A 17,764-nucleotide genomic window follows, 5' to 3' on the forward strand; every position below is an offset into this window, starting at 1 on the left:
TTGTTTTTTTTGGTTTCTGTTTCTTGGTCCTTCTGTTGTTTTTACCAGGAGGGAAAAGACTTTTAAGCATAGCTCTTCCCAAGAATTTCCATTCTTAAAATGAGCTCCCGGGGTATATCTGTGGTTAGTGATTGGATAGGGATTGAGTCTTACGGGTTCTAAAGAATACTGTCTTATGTGAGGTTCACTTGTCTTTAGTGTCTGAAATGTCACCAGCTGGTTGAGGGGGCACCGCAGAGTTGTACTTACCACGTTCTCTGGCTCCCTTTCTGCCAGGAGCCTCAGTTTCATCTAACCTCGTATAAGTTGGGTTGAGCAAAAACACCAGCTTGGAAGAGCAGATATCTTTAAAGATATAAAATGCTCCTACCGGAAAAGGTGGATATTTTTATTTGGAGAGACAGGTGTACGGGAAAAGACAGCTGTTCTCCGGGACGGGCTCTGTACGGCTGGATGCACACTCTGCATTCGGCTGCAGCCCATGATCCTTCCGCCCTTAGTATTCCGGGCGTGGAGAACCGAGAACCGGGGCTTCTCTCTTTGCAGGACTTAGAATTCCCCGGCGGGCGGCGCTCCTCCGTCCACGTGGGGGCGGTTTGGGGGCCGGAGCCCACCGTGCCCGGGCGGACCGACCCACCGCGGGGGGCGCAGGTCCGCGCATCCCTGCATGGGGTCCTGCTCGCGCCCCACAGGCCGCGCGGTGCAACTCGAGGCCTCATTGGCTGCGCCGAGGGCAGGCCCGAGACTCGTGCGCCAACGGTCTTCGGGTCCTGGGAGGCCGGGCACTGGCAGGAGGGGGCAGGGCGAAGCGAAGCGAAGGCCCCGGGGGATCGAGAACGGTGGGAGAGAGCCAGGCTCGGCGGGGCGAGGCCCAGGCCCGGGCGGGGCGATGGAGGAGGCGCTGCTCTCTACTCCCATCAACCCCAACAACTTCCCCGCCAAGCTGTGGCGGCTGGTGAACAGCCCCCGCTACCGCTCGATCCGCTGGGACGGCCGCGGCGAGGGGCTGCTCATCGACCAGCCGCTCTTTGAGGCCGAACTGCTCAGCCCGCCGGGGCCGGGAGCCGGAGGCGGCGGTGGTGCCGCTGCCGGAGGGGCCAGCGTCGGGGGTGCTGGCGGTGCTGGCGGTGGTGGTCTGGGGGCCACTGCGGCCGAACCCGAGCTCTTCAAAACCACCAACTTCACCAGCTTCATCCGCCAACTCAACCTATACGGCTTCCGCAAGGTGGTGCTGGGCGGGCCGGGCGCGGCGGGGCCCGGGGCCGGCGGCCCCGCGGGCGACGGGCCGCTGCACCATTTCCACAGCCCGCACTTCCGCCGCGACCAGCCGCAGCTGCTCGTGCACCTCAAGCGGCTCACCAGTGCCAACAAGGCCAAGCTGGCGGCCGGCCTGGAGGTGCCCTGCCGCCCGCCCAACCGCTTCCAGCGGCTCCTCATCACGTCCGCCTCCGCCTCGGCCTCTGCCTCGGCCTCCACCTCCCCACTGCAGCACCAGGACCCACCGCTGCCACCCGCAGGGTCCCGGCCCGAGCCGCACGGTGAGTCCCTAGTTCGAGCCCTGGCCCCTCCACCTGGGCGTATGCCTCCATTCCCCCCCCCCCCCCCCCAACATGGAGCAACCGCCGTTGCACAGCGCATTGCCCCCTCATGCTCACCTTGGAGGCTCCCTGGGACTGTAGGTTCCATTACCTCCTTTCAATCTCACCAGCACCCCAGGGCCCGCCAAGGTTGAAACCCCAAGTCGTTTACCTACTTCCAAACCTCTGGAACCATTTTCATTCCCAACAGCCAGCTCCTCCACTGTGAACATCTAGAATAGGAGCTGCTGGGTTGGAGCACTGGGTTGCAAAGAGACCCCGAAGGTCCGCCATTGCTCTAGGAGGAAATCAGAAGTAGTCACTGCACTGGTTAAGGCAGGAAGCAGCATAGACACAGTCAAAATTTAAAACATTAAACCAACCAGGGGAAAGTGCAAAAGGTACTTGGAATGGAAGTTAGTCTTTGAAGAGACATTCCACTCTCCACCTGTTGATACATGTAAGAAATCTTGGAAAGAAGTGTCAGGACAACAATGTAAGGTTCCAAGTCACGTGCATAAAGGTAGATGTTAGGGTGCACCCATAATTACAGATGGTTTGCAAGATCCTGTTCCTAAGTAGAATAGATTGGTTGAACATTGCCTTTGTTCACCATCATTGGATGGTGACTTGAGGTGTTACAGACAACTATAAGGCCAACTGGTTTTCTTTATAGCAAGTTTTTTGTGAAAAAGAATTTCTGAAAGCAAACACAGTCTTTCTGTCTTCAACTTTTCAGCATTGAAAGAAAAGCTATCTGCATTTTCTGAAGTTCAGAAACCCTTGATGATGGTGATCTATTTTATAGTCTTGATTTTTTTTTAATGCTTTTTTTCCTTCTGGGAAAGTGACTAGGGCAATATAACACTACTCTGTTTAAAGAGTTTGTGATATGAAGCAGTATACCAAGGGAAGCAGCAGAATATAATAAAATTCAAATTCATGTTCCACCTTCAACTAGGAGAGTAATAAAAATATTTTCAGCATGTTAACATGAATTTAGCATAAAAAAGTCTGAGCTATTTTTGCGTTATGAAAATAATTACACATAAACAACACAATGCTCCATTTAACCTAGGTGGGGTACTCAGGCAGTACTTTGCCCATTGGAATTTAGACAATTCTATGTCTCTGGAGTTTAGAAGATAAGGAACTAGGTTAGAGTTCTAGAAACAAGTTGGGAAATAGCAGTGGTATAGGAATGTTCTAAAGGAATTCTAAAGGAATATTAAGCTACTTGCATGTGATGACCATTGATTTTGATGGGAAATTACTTGAGGAAAAGCAGTAGAGACAATTCCATGATACATATTTGACAAAAGCTCTACACAGATATGTCTTAAAATTTTTTTTAATCACAGGCTGTTTTTTTTTTTCAGGTTGTTTATCTAGTGGGCAGAGGGAGAAAAAATGGGTTAATACTTCAAAGGAACATAGGTAGAAACCAACTCTTGCTCACTTTTCTCTTTGATCTTCTTCTTTCTTTCTTTCTTTTTTTTTTTTTTTTTTTTTTTGCCAGTTGTGGGGCCTGAACGCTGTCCCTCAGCTCTTCAGCTCAAGGATAGCACTCTACCACTTGAGCTACAGTGCCACTTTTGGCTTTTTCTGCTTATGTGGTGCTGGGGAATCGAACTTAGGGCCTCATGCATGCAAGGCAAGCACTCTACCACTGAGCCACCTTCCCAGCCCATGATCATTTTCTTTTACCTATCTTAAACACAGTTGTAGTCTAGTTCAGTTGAGGCTGAGGTTGTGGTCCCAGTGGCAGAGTGCCTGCCCAGAGTACAAGGCCCCAAGTTTAAACCTCACTGCTACCATTAAAAAAAAAAAATCACTACAAGTTCAGTAGAATTAAAACAGAAGCTATCTAGAATCTGATTTTATTTATTTATAGTTGAGTTGCTCAGCATTTTAAAGATTATTTGTTGAAAAATTGTAAATTCATTCTTGTAAGTACATACGTTAGTCCATATGTGTATGTATACTTACCTAGGTTATTGTCATTTTCATGCATTTCCTATTTCTACCTGTTGATATGTACAAAAGGATGTTAGGTGTGGATTATCTATACCATAGGCTTGCTTCCCTGCGCAATTGGGTTTCTGTCTTAGGAGGAATGTAATTCTGTTGTAGATTCAAAATACTGGTACAGCTTTGTTTTGCTCCTAATGTATCTTCGAAGTCCTTAGCTCTTTTTTGTTCTTTTCCTTTTTTTGTTGTTTGTTTGTCTGTCATGGGGCTTTAACTCTGGACCTGGGCTCTGTCCCTGAGCTCTTCAGCTCAAGGCTAGCACTTTACCACTTAAGCCACAGTGCCACTTCTGGTTTTCTGGTGGTTAATTGGAGATAAGAGTATCACGGACTTTCCTGCCTGGGCTGGCTTTGAACCATTATCCTCAGATCCCAGCCTCCTGAGTAGCTAGGATTCCAGGCCACTGGCACTGGGCTAGGATCTTGTTTTTTTATTTAGCTGTCACTTGAAAAGAAATGTGAAAAATCCCTTTTCCCCCTTTTTGTTTCTTTTTATTCTTTTGCTTTTAGGGCAATTTAGTTTACAGTATTTGTTAAAATATTCTAAACTAAGTAGCAAATTTGGGAAGTGGTTAATATCTCTTTGCTTGGACACAAGTTTCAACAGGCAATTTTGAGATTCTTTCCTGGCAATTCATTAGTGTCCATAGAAAGAATACAATGTTTAAAAAGCACAAATCCATCTTGCCCAACATTTTCAGAATTCATTCTTTCTTTTTTTTTCTGTTCAGTTATAGGACTATGAACTCTGGGCCTGGGCGTTGTTTGTTCCTCAGCTCTTCAGCTCAAGGCGAGTGCTCTACCACTTGAGCCACAGTGCCACTTCCTGTTTTCCGCTGGTTAATTCAGATGAGTCTCATGGACTTTCCTGCCAGATCTGGCTTTGAACTGTGATCCTCAGATCTCAGCCTCCTAAGTAACTAGGATTATAGGCCTGAGCCACTGGCACCTGGCTTTTCCAGAATTTTTGAATCATTCTTTGCCAAATATTTTAATGATGTTCTGAAGATTTTAAGGTGAAGCTCTGTAAAATTGCTCAGAATAGAGCCTTACAAGCTAATCCTTAACAGAAGAGCTTTATTTACTCAGAAATTTAGGTAACTCAGAAACAGTGAAAAGTAACAATTCAGTTTCCTTTTTCTTTTTCCTTTTTGGCAGGTTGTAGGTTGAACTTGGAGACTGTGAAAATTAACCATTTCTTCTTTTCCTTTAACCTTTCCTTTCCTTCCTGTCCTTTTGCAAGTCCTGGGGCTTGAACTCAGGGCCTGGGCACTATCCCTAAGCTTTTTTTACTCAAGGATAACAATCTACCACTTGAGCCACAGTTCCATTTCTGGCTTTTTAGTGGTTAATTGGAGATAAGAATCTCATGGAGGGCTGGAAAGGTGGCTCAGTGGTAGAGCACTTGCCTTACATGCATGAGGCCCTGGGTTCGATTCCTCAGTACCACATAAGCAAAAAGAAAAAAAACCGGAAGTGGTTCTGTGGCTCAAGTGGTAGAGCACTAGCCTTGAACTCAAGGCTAGTGCTCTACCACTTGAGCTAAAGAGAAGAGCTGAGGGACAGCGCCCAGGCCCAGAGTTCAGTCCCCATGACCGGACCCAAAAAAAAAAAAGAATCTCATAGACTTTCCTGCCTGGCTATCTTTGAACCCTGGTTCTCAAATCTGAGCCTCTTGAGTAGTCAGCTAAGGTTACAGATAAGAGCTATCAGTGGCACCTGGCTATGAAAAGCAACACTTTCTTTAGGAAAACAAAGCATGTCAGTAGTAAGTTAATAGTGTATGTACATATAAAATTGCTAGTCAAATAGTGTGGTGTAATCTGTTTTTTTGTACTTTAATGGAAAAGTTATTTTAAGAGGTTTGTCATTTACATACATTCAGTCTTTTGAACTAGGCATTGTTGTTCCACATTCAAATAGAGTCCTTGATTTCTACTGCTTCAGAATTTGTGTTGTGTGCATGTGTTTGTTTATTCTTGGCATCAATACTTTATTCCTTAAGGAAACTAAACACTGTAGAAATAGTGAGATGTGTAATAGGTTAAATGGTTTATAATCTAAATATTTGGGAATACAGGGACATGAGGGATTTTTTTTTTTTTTTTTGCCAGTCGTGGGGCCTGAACTCTGGGCCTGGGCACTGTCCCTCAGTTCTTCAGTTCAAGGCTAGTGCTCTACCACTTGAGCCACAGCCCACTTCTGGCTTTTTCTGCTTAGGTGGTGCTGAGGAATTGATCCCAGGGCCTCATGCATGCAAGGCCCTACCACTGAGCCACCTTCCCAGCCCCAAACATAAAAGATCTTTTAACATTTTGTTTAGCACTTGGATAACGTGATTGGTTTTCCGTGTTTTCAGGTTAATAAAGGAGTTCATGAATCACATTTAATATACAAACCTCTTCTTAGGAATAACTTCCTCTATGTTTAAAAATCATAATCTGTAAAGTAAATCATTTTGAGGCATATATGTTCTTCCTTTTCTCAGTCAACACTAATGCTTTTTGTCTCTTGTTTTTTCTTTTTACCTTGATATATTAGGGAAAACAAATACTTGTATTGGAATCTTTGATGAGCCTGGATCTTTGGGTTTAAACCAGTTGTCCTATGATTCAGATCAAACCAGCTCATTTATAATGGGAAAGGATACTACTAGCAGTGCTCTAAAGAGGAGGGGGGAAAAGGCCAGGATTTCATTCTTGTTCAACTTGCTTGCTCACCTGGTACCCTGCCATTTGAGTTATACTACTAGCCTGGGTTTTTGCTGGTAATTTTGGAGATTGAATCTGACGCTTTTCTGCCTGGGCTGGCTTTAAAGCTCGATCCTCTAGATCCTGAGTAGCTAGGATTATAGGCATGAGCCACTAAATTCCTAGCTTTAAAAATAAGTAAGTACGGGGGCTGGGAATGTGGCTTAGTGGTAGATTGCTTACCTAGCATGCATGAAGACGTGGGTTCAATTCCTTAGTACCACATAAACAAAAAAGCCAGAAGTGGCCCTATGGCTCAAGTCATAGAGTGCTAGCCTTGAGCAAAAGAAGTTCAGGGATAGTACCCAGGCTCTGAGTTCAAGCCACAGGACTGGCACAAAAGCCATTACATTCCTTTTTGTTTCATGTTCTAATTATTTGTTCTACACATTTCTTTTTTGTGATTGGTAGAATACCATTTTCCTATTTGCTTGCTTGTTTTGGGGTCTTCTTGTGTGTTAATATTGGAGCTTGAACTCAGGGCCTGGGTGATGATATCCTTTACATTTTTTTTCTACTCAAGGCTTGTACTCTACCACTTGAGCCACACACTTCCATTTCTAGCTTTTTCTGATGGTTAATTAGAGATAAGAGTCTCAGGGACTTTTCTGCCCAGGCTGACTTCAAACCTGAATCCTCAGATCTCAACCTTTTGAGTAGCTATTATTACAGGCATGAGCACTTAGCTTCCTACTTGTTATTAAAATTCTTAAATGGTTTGGAAAAAAATCAGTAGAAAACCTGTAGAAAATAGCTCATATATTGGAAAAATCTGTTAGTCAATCGAGATAAAAGGTAAGATGGATTGGACGCTGGTGGCTCATGCTTGTAATCCTAACTACTCAGGAGGCTGAGATCTGAGGATCCATAGTTCCAAGCCAACTGGGGCAGTAAAGTCTACTCCAAAACCAAAATAGAGCTGTGGCTCAAAGTGAGAGTACTAGCCTTGAGCAAAAAAGCTCTGGGTCAGTGCCCAGGCCCTGAGTTCAAACCCCAGCACCAAAAAAGAAAAAAAAAAATTAAAATGGCTGACTCACATATAACAGTTTTTTACACTAAATATTTGATTCAATCTCTGATTTAATTTTAGAGTTTGGGCATCTTATCTCTTATAATATACTGAAAACCAAACAAAAATTTGACTTTTTTCAGCAAAGTATGTGTGTTCTTATATTCTGTATTCTGAACTTGTTTGTGCCACAGCTACATTTCTGTTGTGTTCAAAATAGCTGAGGGCTGGGAAGGTGGCTCAGTGGTAGAGCGCTTGCCTTGCATGCCTGAGGCCCTGGGTTCAATTCCCCACCACCACATAAGCAAAAAATAAAAAGCCGGAAGGGGCACTATGGCTCAAGTGGTAGAGCACTAGCCTTGAGCTGAAGAGCTGAGGGATAGCACCCAGGCCCAGAGTTCAGGCCCCACGATGGACCCCCCCCCCCCCAAAAAAAATAGCTGATAGCTTAACAGTAGGATATTTTTTGACCTTTGGTTTACTGTGGTTTTGTGTGTCTGATAGTATAATGTAAAGGTAGTAAATGTGCTCTTTCTCTTTTATGCAGGACCAGTGGCCGTAGGACAATTTCACCGGTCATTCCGGCGAGATAGTTTGTCTCCTTATTCCTACGTATCAACTTCATCCCACAACCACAGCACTTTCCCTCTGAAAGGTTTAGACCGGACCCCAATTCCTCCTAGAACATGGCAGAACTCCCTTGGAATGCACCCTGGACAAGTGGAGACGTCTCCTAGTTTTTCAGATAAAGGGGTTCCATTTCCTGTACTGCAGAGATTTCCAACTGAGGTTACCTATACATTGCAACCTAATGCCACATCTGTGCATGTTCAACAAGGTACTCAAACAATGGTCAGCTCCTCCCAAAAGTATGGTAACTACACACCATCAGCACAGTACTCCCAAGCCTACTATCCAACAGGTATGAGAAATTCAAGTTCAGTGGCTTCTGTTAAGATAGTTTATAATGTCACTTTTATTTTTAATTGCATTTTGATCTCTGTGTACTGAAAAGACAAACAGTAGGAATATGTACCTAAGAAATATAGGACATATTTAAGCAATCCATAAAATTTTCTTGTGTCCTCCGAGATTTGAAAATCCTCTTGGTACATGAAGGTATATATATTTTTAGTGAAATGAAACTTTTGTATCCTCAAAATGTATTCTAGTTTTGAAATTAAGATTTTAGTACCTTGGAACCTTGCTTTAACTGCCTTTGTGTAGTTCTTATTTCAATTTATTTATTTATTTTTGTCAGCGTGGGGCTTGCTCAAGGCAAGCATTCTACTGCTTGAGCCACGGCACCACTTCGGGTTTTCTAGTGGTTTATTGGAGATAAGAGTCTCACGGACTTTCCTGCTGGCTTTGAACTGCGATCCTCAGATCTCAGCCTCCTGAGTAGCTAAAATTATAGGCATGAGCCACTGGTGCCCGGCTCCATTTATTTTTTAAAATATTATTTTTAGGGGTTGAGGACATAGCTTACTAGTAAAGTACTTGTCTATCATTGTAAGACCTATCACTGAAAAAAATATATATAATGCACATTTTTTATATAATACTATAATTTATTTATTTTTTTTTTTGTCGGTTGTGGGGCTTGAACTCTGGGCCTGGGCGCTGTCCCTCATCTCTTCAGCTCAAGGCCAGCGCTCTACCATTTGAGTTACAGCACCACTTCCGGTTTTTTGGTGGTTTATTGGAGATAGGAGTCTCACGGTCTTTCCTGCCCGGGCTGGCTTTGAACCGCGATCCTCAGATCTCAGCCTCCTGAGTAGCTAGGATTACAGGCGTGAGTCACTAGCACCCGGCTAATACTATAATTTTATTACCTCATAATGAAATCATTTTGGTATCTCAGAAATGAAGATAAATAGCAAAGCATACTCTCTGAACATTTTTTGTTGTTGTTGGTTGTGAGGCTTGAACCCTGGACCTGGACACTATCCTTGAGCTCTTCATCTCAAAGCAAGCACTCTACCATTTGAGGCACAGTGCCACTTCCAGTTTTCTGGTAGTTAATTGGAGATAGAGTCTCATGGAGGGGCTGGGAAGGTGGCTTAGTGGTAGAGTGCATGCCTGATGCCCTGGGTTCGATTCCTCAGCACCACATAAGCAGAAAAGGCCAGAAGTAGTGCTGTGGCTCAAGTGGTAGAGCACTCACCTTGAGCTGAAGAGCTCAGGGACAGCACCCAGGCCCAGAGTTCAGGCCCCATGACTGACCAAAAGAAAGAGAGAGAGAGAGAGAGTGTCTCATGGATTTTCCTTGCCCAGACTGGCTTTGAACCACTATACTCAGATCTTGGCCTACGGAGTGACTGGGATTATAGTTGTGAGCCACTGGCGTCTGGCTCTCTTTGACCTTTTTTTCTAAAACGTCGTGAATAGTGGAGCTCTACATTGTTCATTTCAGCCAACTAAGAATCAGGGAATAACAGACAGGAGAAACTGACAATGGTGACTGAGACCTGGAGCTCAACCAAGAGTATTGAGGCCATGCTGGTGGATGCCAGCCATTGATTGGGATCTTTCTGCTAGTGATCATCTGTTTTACTTGTTGGGGAAGAAATTGTGTTTTTTAAAATAGCCTTTTGGGGGCTGGGAAGGTGGCTCAGTGGTAGAGCGCTTGCCTTGCATGCTCAAGGCCCTGGGTTCGATTCCTCAGCACCACATAAGCAAAAAGAAAAAAGCTGGAAGTGGCGCTGTGGCTCAAGTGGTAGAGCACTAGCCTTGAGCTGAAGAGCTGAGGGACAGTGCCCAGGCCCAGAGTTCAGGCCCCACGACCGGACCAAAAAGAAAAAAAATAAAAATAAAATAGCCTTTTGCAAGATAATAGTCTTGCATTCAAATTATTTTCTATTTTTCTGAAACAGTGTAGTAGTATGCTTTTCCCAGAATGAGGAAATAGGATGATAGAAACAAGGGATAAAACTTTCAGAAAAGAGCTGGGGCGCCGGTGGCTCACGCCTGTAATCCTAGCTACTCAGGAGGCTGAGATCTGAGGATTGTGGTTCAAAGCCAGCCCGGGCAGGGAAGACCGTGAGACTCTCCTATCTCCAATAAACCACTAGAAAACCGGAAGTGGCGCTGTAGCTCAAGTGGTAGAGCGCTTGCCTTAAGTTGAAGAGCTGAGGGACAGCGCCCAGGCCCAGAATTCAAGCCCCATGACTGACAAAAAAAATAAATAAATAACTTTCAGAAAAGACTAGAGAGAACAAAGCCCTGTGAATTAAGAATCTGGGAGAATTCATTTTCTCAGTTATATAGGTTTAGAAGCAATCTTTAAGAGGTATTTTTCGGGGCTGGGAAGGTGGCTCAGTGGTAGAGTGCTTGCCTTGCATGCCTGAGGCCCTGGGTTCGATTCCTCAGCACCACATAAGAAAAAAGAAAAAAGCCAGAAGTGGTGCTGTGGCTCAAGTGGTAGAGTGCTAGCCTTGAGCTGAAGAGCTGAGGGACAGCGCCCAGACCCAGAGTTCAGGCCCCATGACTGGACCTAAAAAAAAAAAAAAAAAGAGGTATTTTTGTTAGATCATCTCTTCCAGGGCTGATTAAACAAAATAAGTGAAAGGAATACACGTTAGAAATTAGCTGGGTGCCATGACTGTAGTCCTAGCTGCTCAAGAGGCTGAGAGCTGAGGATCATGGTTCAAAGCCAGCCAGGGCAGAAAAGTCTGTGAGACTCTTATCTCCAATAAACAACCAGAAAAACCAGAAGTGCTGCTGTGGCTCAAGTGGTAGAGCGCTTGCCTTGAGCTGAAGAGCTGAGGGACAGTGCCCAGGCCCAGAGTTCAAGCTCCACGACCGACAGACAGACGGACGCACACACACACATACACACACACACACACACACATACACACACACACACACACACACATACATACACACACACATACACACGCACGTGCCAGCCTAGCAGAAAAGTCTGTGAGATTCTGATCTCCAGTTAACCATCAAAAAACTAGGAAGTAGAGATACAGCGCAAGTGGTAGAGTGCCAGCCTTGAGTGAAAAAAAGCTGAGGACAGGGCCTGAGTTCAAGCATTAGTACCAGCATTAAAAAAAAAAAAAAGAGGCTAGGGCTATAGTTTGTAAAGCACTTGCCAGTGTGTACTACTTTTGGTACTCGTTTCCAGTCCTAGCACTAAAGAGAAAAAAGAGTACACAAGTAATACTGTTGATTTTGTAGTACATAGCACATATAAAATAGAATCTTGTAGTATTTGAGTCTTATTTTTGTAAGGTCCACTCCTGGATAGCGAATTAGACTCCACCCTCCTCGTAGCAAAGTCTCCACCCAGTACCTGCGTTACCTAGGCAACTGGCACACCTGGAAGAGGTCACATCTGAATTTGATGTGGCCACATTTTCTCTGCCCATACCCTAGATAAGGCCTAGCCCAGGCCCAGAAGCCCTCTTTTCTAACTCTTTCCCAGCTCTTTCCCAGCTCTCTCTTCTCTTTCCCAGCTCTCTCTCTTTCCCAGCTCTTTCCCACCTCTCTTTCCCACCTCTCTTTCCCAGCTCTTTCCCAGCTCTCTCTTCTCCTTTCTAGCTCTTTCTCAGCTCTTTCCCAGGTCGTTCCCAGCTGCGTGGAGGGCCAACGTGGCCTGGTGCCAGCCACAACGATGAATAAACCTACCCCTTACCTGAATACCACGTGCGTGGTGTTCTTACTCTGCTATCTCTTTTTAAAAACCTAACAATTTTGTCAGTTATTGAAAAGGATAATTGGATTGACTTTTTTTTTTTTTCGTTCGTGGGGCTTGAACTCTGGTCTTGGGCACTGTCCCTGGGCTCTTCAGCTCAAGGTGAGTGCTCTACCGCTTGAGCCACAGCGCCACTTCCTGACTAGTTTGTTTTTATGGTAGGCAGACAGTACTGAGGTTTGTACTCAGGCCCTCATGCTTGCTAGGCAAGTAATCTGCTGAGTCACACCTTTAGCCCTTTATTACATTGGTATGTATATATGTATTATTTTTGTAATACTGGGGTTTGAGCTTAGAACCTCACAACATATTTGGCTGGTGTTCTACCACTTGAGCTATGCCTCCAACCCTGGGTTTTTGCTGGTTATTTTGGAGACAAAGTCTCATGGACTTTCTGCCCTGGCTAGCTTCAAACTTTGATCCTCCAGATCTTAGCCTCATGAGTAACTAGGATTACAGACATGAGCCACAGATAGCCAGCTTGAACTGGTTTATCTGCTCTGGAAAAGAAATTGCCATATATATCATAGACATGCTTTATTCTTTCAGATTAAAGTGAAGAAAATACACTGTTGAGCAATTTAACCAATATTTAATGAGTACCTGTTTATGAACAGCATTACAAAGGACTTTCTTGAATATAAATAGGATATTGCTGTAAGAGGCAAGATAACCATCATTCTCAAACTCATCTAAATAAATCATAACAAAAGACTAATTTTGGAGTAGTTATCTTTCAGTCCATTCAGAATGAACTATGTTACCTGAGGTCTGGTTGAAATGTTAATAGAAAATGATACTCAACTACATAAAATTGTGTTAAAAATAAATGAAACCCCAAATATATTATCCACAATCTTTAAATTTTTTCCATTATTTCATGAATTACTGATTTTTTTTTGTCTTATTCCAGTCAGGGAGTTTAAACTCAGGAGAGCTGGGCGCTGTTTCTAAGCTTTTTTGCTTAAGGTTGACACTCTGCTGCTGGGTTACAGCTCCACTTTTGACTTTTTACTGGCTAATTGGGAGATAAGTCTCATGGGCTTTTCTGTCGGGGCTGGCTTTGAACTGCAGCCCTCATGTCTCAGCCTTCTAAGTAGCTAGGATTACAGGTATAAGCTACAAGCACTTGGCTGCTTCCTCTCTTTCTTCTTTCTTCTTCTTTTTTGTTTAGCCAGGATTTATTTTATTATAACAAGGCTAACTTAGGGAGAAAATAGAAAAGAAAGAAGTAGAGGTATGGCTCAAGTGGTAGAGCAAAAAGCCAAGATCATAAGTCCCTGAGTTCAAGCTCCACTACCAAAGGGAAAGGATGGGGGAGGAGGAGAGGAGAGGGAAAGAGAGGGTGAGGAAGAAAGAAAGAGATCTTTCCTGCTCCTCACACAGAAAATATGAGTTAAAGACTCAAGATGGTGGCTCTTGTCTGTATCTTTTGTCCTTTCCCAGCTGGGCAAATACTGTCTAGCCATCTCCTAAGCTCTAATAATGGTTCTGGGTAGTGTAATATGAGTGAAGACCCACCAAAACATGGGTAACCTTCCAAGACTTGTGGCCTGAGTTCTTTCCTTCTGTCTCTCTACCCATCAAGAAAGAGTTCCCAGATTTTTACCATTTCAAAGTTAAGGGCCGATTAAGACAGTGCTCCTAAATCTCCTAATCTTGTAATTTTATACTGAAAGGAAGTTTGGTAGGAGGGGAGCTTATCTGATTTTTCAGTTTACTTCCTAGTTTGAACTGAGTCTGGCCCTTTTTGATATGTAATAAAATAATATAATTTTGATACCTCCTCATCTATCCTGCCTCATTTTACCTAAATGATTTTGATCCCTTTTAAATTTAAACAGAGGGCTGGGAAGGTAGCTCAGTGGTAGAGCGCTTGCCTTGCATGCATGAGGCCTTGGATTCGATTCCCCAGCACCACATAAGCAAAAAAAGAAAAAAAGCCGGAAGTGGCACTGTGACTCAAGTGGTAGAGTGCTAGCCTTGAGCTGAAGAGTTGAGGGACACAGCCCAGGCCCAGAGTTCAGGCCCCACGACCGGACCCAAAAATGATTAAATGAATAAATAAATAAATTTAAACAGAGTGCAAAGAAGTGATGGTCTGTCTTCTGTAGCTGCTTTCTGCTGTGAGTGGACTGTTGGCTCTACCTGGAAAAATAAAATTTTAATTTGTGTGTGTGTGTGCGTGTGTGTGTGTGTCTGTGTCTGTGTGTGTGTGTCTGTGTCTGTGTACGTGTGTGTGTGTGTGTTGGTCCTGGGGCTTGAACTCAGGACTGTCTCTGAGCTTTTTAGCTTAAGGCTAGCACTCTACCACTGGAGCCAGAGCTCCATTTTTGCCTTTTTTTTTGGTAGTTTATTGGAGACAAGAATGTCAAGGACTTTTCTTGCCTTGGCTGGCTTCAACTGTGATCCTCAAATCTCAGCTTCCTGAGTGTCCAGGATTACAGGTGTGAGCCACTGGCTAAGAAAGGTAACATTTTAAGGAAAACAAAGTGAGTAGCATCCCTTATTCTCATATTTAAAAATAATATTACATAGCAACCACTATGACTAGGCACTTAGAATAGGACTTTTCAAATATTTATTCCTTTAATCCTTACAATAAACTTATCAGATAGGTAGTATAGTTATTCTCATTTTATAGATTTTTTTTTTTTGGCCAGTCCTGGGGACTTGAACTCAGGGCCTGGGCACTGTCCAAGAGCTCAAGGCTAACACTTGAGCCACAGCGTCACTTCCAGCCATTTTTGTGTATGTGGTACTGAGGAATCAAACCCAGGGCTTCATGCATGCTAGGCAAGCACTGTACCACTAAGCCACATTCCCAGCCCCTTACAGACCATTTTTATGGATGAGGGAGACCAAGGCACAGCTAGTAAGTGGTAAGTGGCTGGCTGGGATGCCTAGGCAATCTGATTAAAGAGTGCATCCTTTGGCCACTGTTCTCTGCTATCTTATTTGCCTCTCATAAAGGCATCTTTGGGCTTTTTCACCGCGCGCACGCGTGCCTGCGTGCGTGCGTGCGTGCGTGTGTGTGTGTGTGCGTGTGTGTGTGTGTGTGTGTGTGTGTGTGTGTGTGTGTGTAGGGCTTGAACTCAGGTACTAGATGTTATCCTTTAGCTTTTTCAGCTCAAGGCTAGTGTTCTACCACTTGAGCCACACCTCCCTTTTGAGCTTCTTTGGTGGTTAATTGAAGATAGGAGTTTTATAAACTGCTGGTTTGGAATCACTATCCTCATTCCTTCACCTCCTGAGTAGCTAGGCATGAGCAACTAAGGTTACCCCCCTCCATACATGCACTGCTTTCATTGCTTTGCTTCTCCTCCTCTCCTCCCCCCCCTCCTCTCCTCCCCCCCCTCCCCCCCCCCCCCCTCCTCTCCTCTCCTTTCCTTCCTTCCACCCTTCCTTCCTTTGGCTGGTCCTTGAACTTAAATTCAGGGCCCAAGCTCTGTCTTTGAGCTTCTTTTGCTCAAGACTAGTGCTCTACCACTTGAGCTACAGCTTCACTCTGGCTTTTTTTTTGGGAAGTGGTTAATTGGAGATAAGAGTCTCAGGGACTTTCCTTCCCTGGGCTGGCTTCAAACCATGATCATCAGATCTCACCCTCCTGAGTAGCTAGGATTACAGGTGTGTGCCACTGGCACCTGCTCCCTCCCTCCCCCCCTCTTTCTTTCTTTCTTTTCTTTCCTTCCTTCCTTTCTTTCTCTCTCTCTCTCTCTCTTTCTTTCTTTCTTTTCTTTCTTGCTGTTGTGGGGCTTAAACTCTGAGTTTAGGCGCTGTCCCTGAGCTCTTCAGCTCAAGGCAAGTGTTCTACCACTTGAGCCACAGTGCCACTTCTGGTTTTCTGGTGGTTAATTGGAGATAAGAGTCTCACGGACTTTCCTGCCCAGGCTGGCTTTGAATGGCAGTCCTCAGCTCTCAGTCTCCTGAGTAGCTAGGATTACAGACATGAACCACAGGTTTATTTTTTCTTTTACGGGAATCTTCTGGTACATGTCTATCCCACAGTTAATTGTCTCTAGTTAGGGTATATAGATACTGATGGAAAAATCTACACTTGTATGCTACTTGTGGCATAGGGACTGTTCTAGGTTATTGTCTCATTCTATACAAACATAAAAAAATATACTTCAACTGCTATAGCTGGAGACTTGGTTTGGAGATCTGGGGGTTGGGGGGGGAGGGGGAGGGCAGGGGATGCTGCCTCTGATTAATTTCTGCATTCCCCACACTCAGCATAGTGCTTAGTTATAATAGGACCGTAATAAATAATATATTGACTGGAATGAACTAGTTCTAGTCCCATCTTGGTGGTTAATCATCACTTGTGACCTTCAGTGGATCTATGAAGTGACCATAATAGTCTGAGTCAGGAATGAAATGACTTAATGCATATGAATAGATTTTATAAAATTTGAAAGTTGAGTGCTGGTGGCTCACACCTGCAACTAGCTACTCAGGAGGCTGAGATCTGAGGATTGCAATTCAGAGCCAGCCTGGGCAGGAAAGACTATGAGACTCTTATCTCTAACCACCAGAAAATTAGAAGTGGTGCTGTGGCTCAAGGTAATACAGTAAAAAAGCTCAGGAACACACACACACACACACACACACACACACTCAAGGTAATACAGTAAAAAAGCTCAGGAACACACACACACACACACACACACACACTCAAGGTAATACAGTAAAAAAGCTCAGGAACACACACACACACACACACACTCAAGGTAATACAGTAAAAAAGCTCAGGAACACACACACACACACACACACACACACACACACTCAAGGTAATACAGTAAAAAAGCTCAGGAACACACACACACACACACACACACACACACACACACACACACACACACACACACACACACACACACACACACACACACACACACACACACACACACACACACACACACCTAAAACAATAAAAAATCCAAACCAGGTGCCAGTGGCTCACACCTGTAACTCTGGCTACTCAGGAGGCTGAGATCTGAGGATTGCGGTTCAAAGCCAGCCTGGGCAGGAAAGTCCATGAGACTTATCTCCAATAAGCCACTCAAAACATAAAACAAACAAAAAATGGAAGTGGCAGTGTGGCTTAAGTGGTAGAGCGCTAGCCTTGAGCTGAAGAGCTGAGGGACAGTGCCTAGGCCTAGACTTCAGGTCGACCAAAAAAAAAAAAATCCAACACAACCAACTATGATAATAGCTGAATAACACAGTATATTGTATGGATTGTTTACCCTCATGATCCAGTGGTTAACAGAAGCTGTAGTTCATAGCCAGTATTTCAAGAGAAGGTATCATATGTTAGTAGCTTAGGAAAAGATTAAAATTTGAAGTCTGTTTTTTTGTTTTGTTTTTGTCATTTGTGGGGCTTGAACTCTGGGCCTGGGTGCTGTCCCTCAGCTCTTCAGCTCAGGGCTAGCGCTCTAACGCTTAAGCCACAGCGCTTCTGACTTTTTCCGTTTATGTGGTGTTGAGGAATTGAACCCAGGGGGCTGGGAAGGTGGCTCAGTGGTAGAGCGCTTGCCTTGCATGCATGAGACCCTGAGTTCGATTCCTCAGCACCACATAAGCAGGGAAAAAAAAGCCGGAAGTGGTGCTGTGGCTCAAGTGGTAGAGCGTTAGCCTTGAGCTGAAGAGCTGAGGGACAGCACCCAGGCCCAGAGTTCAGG

The 17,764-nt window shown here is 44.4% G+C and overlaps 2 protein-coding genes across 2 annotated transcripts in view; both read left to right on the forward strand.

The window, feature by feature from the left end:
- Mtmr4 (myotubularin related protein 4) overlaps positions 1 to 7,929 on the forward strand; it is a 34,647-nt gene extending 26,718 nt beyond the window's left edge. The window contains exon 19 of the mRNA XM_042691485.1: positions 7,914 to 7,929. The gene's annotated coding sequence lies outside the window, so the exon portion shown is untranslated. The remainder of the gene's footprint in view (positions 1 to 7,913) is intronic.
- Positions 774 to 17,764, forward strand: part of Hsf5 (heat shock transcription factor 5) — a 40,726-nt gene continuing 23,735 nt past the window's right edge. Inside the window, exons 1-2 of the mRNA XM_042691513.1 lie at positions 774 to 1,538; positions 7,914 to 8,288. Coding sequence (XP_042547447.1) covers positions 890 to 1,538; positions 7,914 to 8,288 — 1,024 coding nt within the window. The 5' untranslated portion in view covers positions 774 to 889. The remainder of the gene's footprint in view (positions 1,539 to 7,913; positions 8,289 to 17,764) is intronic.

Source organism: Dipodomys spectabilis, unplaced genomic scaffold (genome assembly GCF_019054845.1).
Source record: "Dipodomys spectabilis isolate Male_0828 unplaced genomic scaffold, ASM1905484v1 ptg000004l, whole genome shotgun sequence".
NCBI lineage: Eukaryota > Metazoa > Chordata > Mammalia > Rodentia > Heteromyidae > Dipodomys > Dipodomys spectabilis.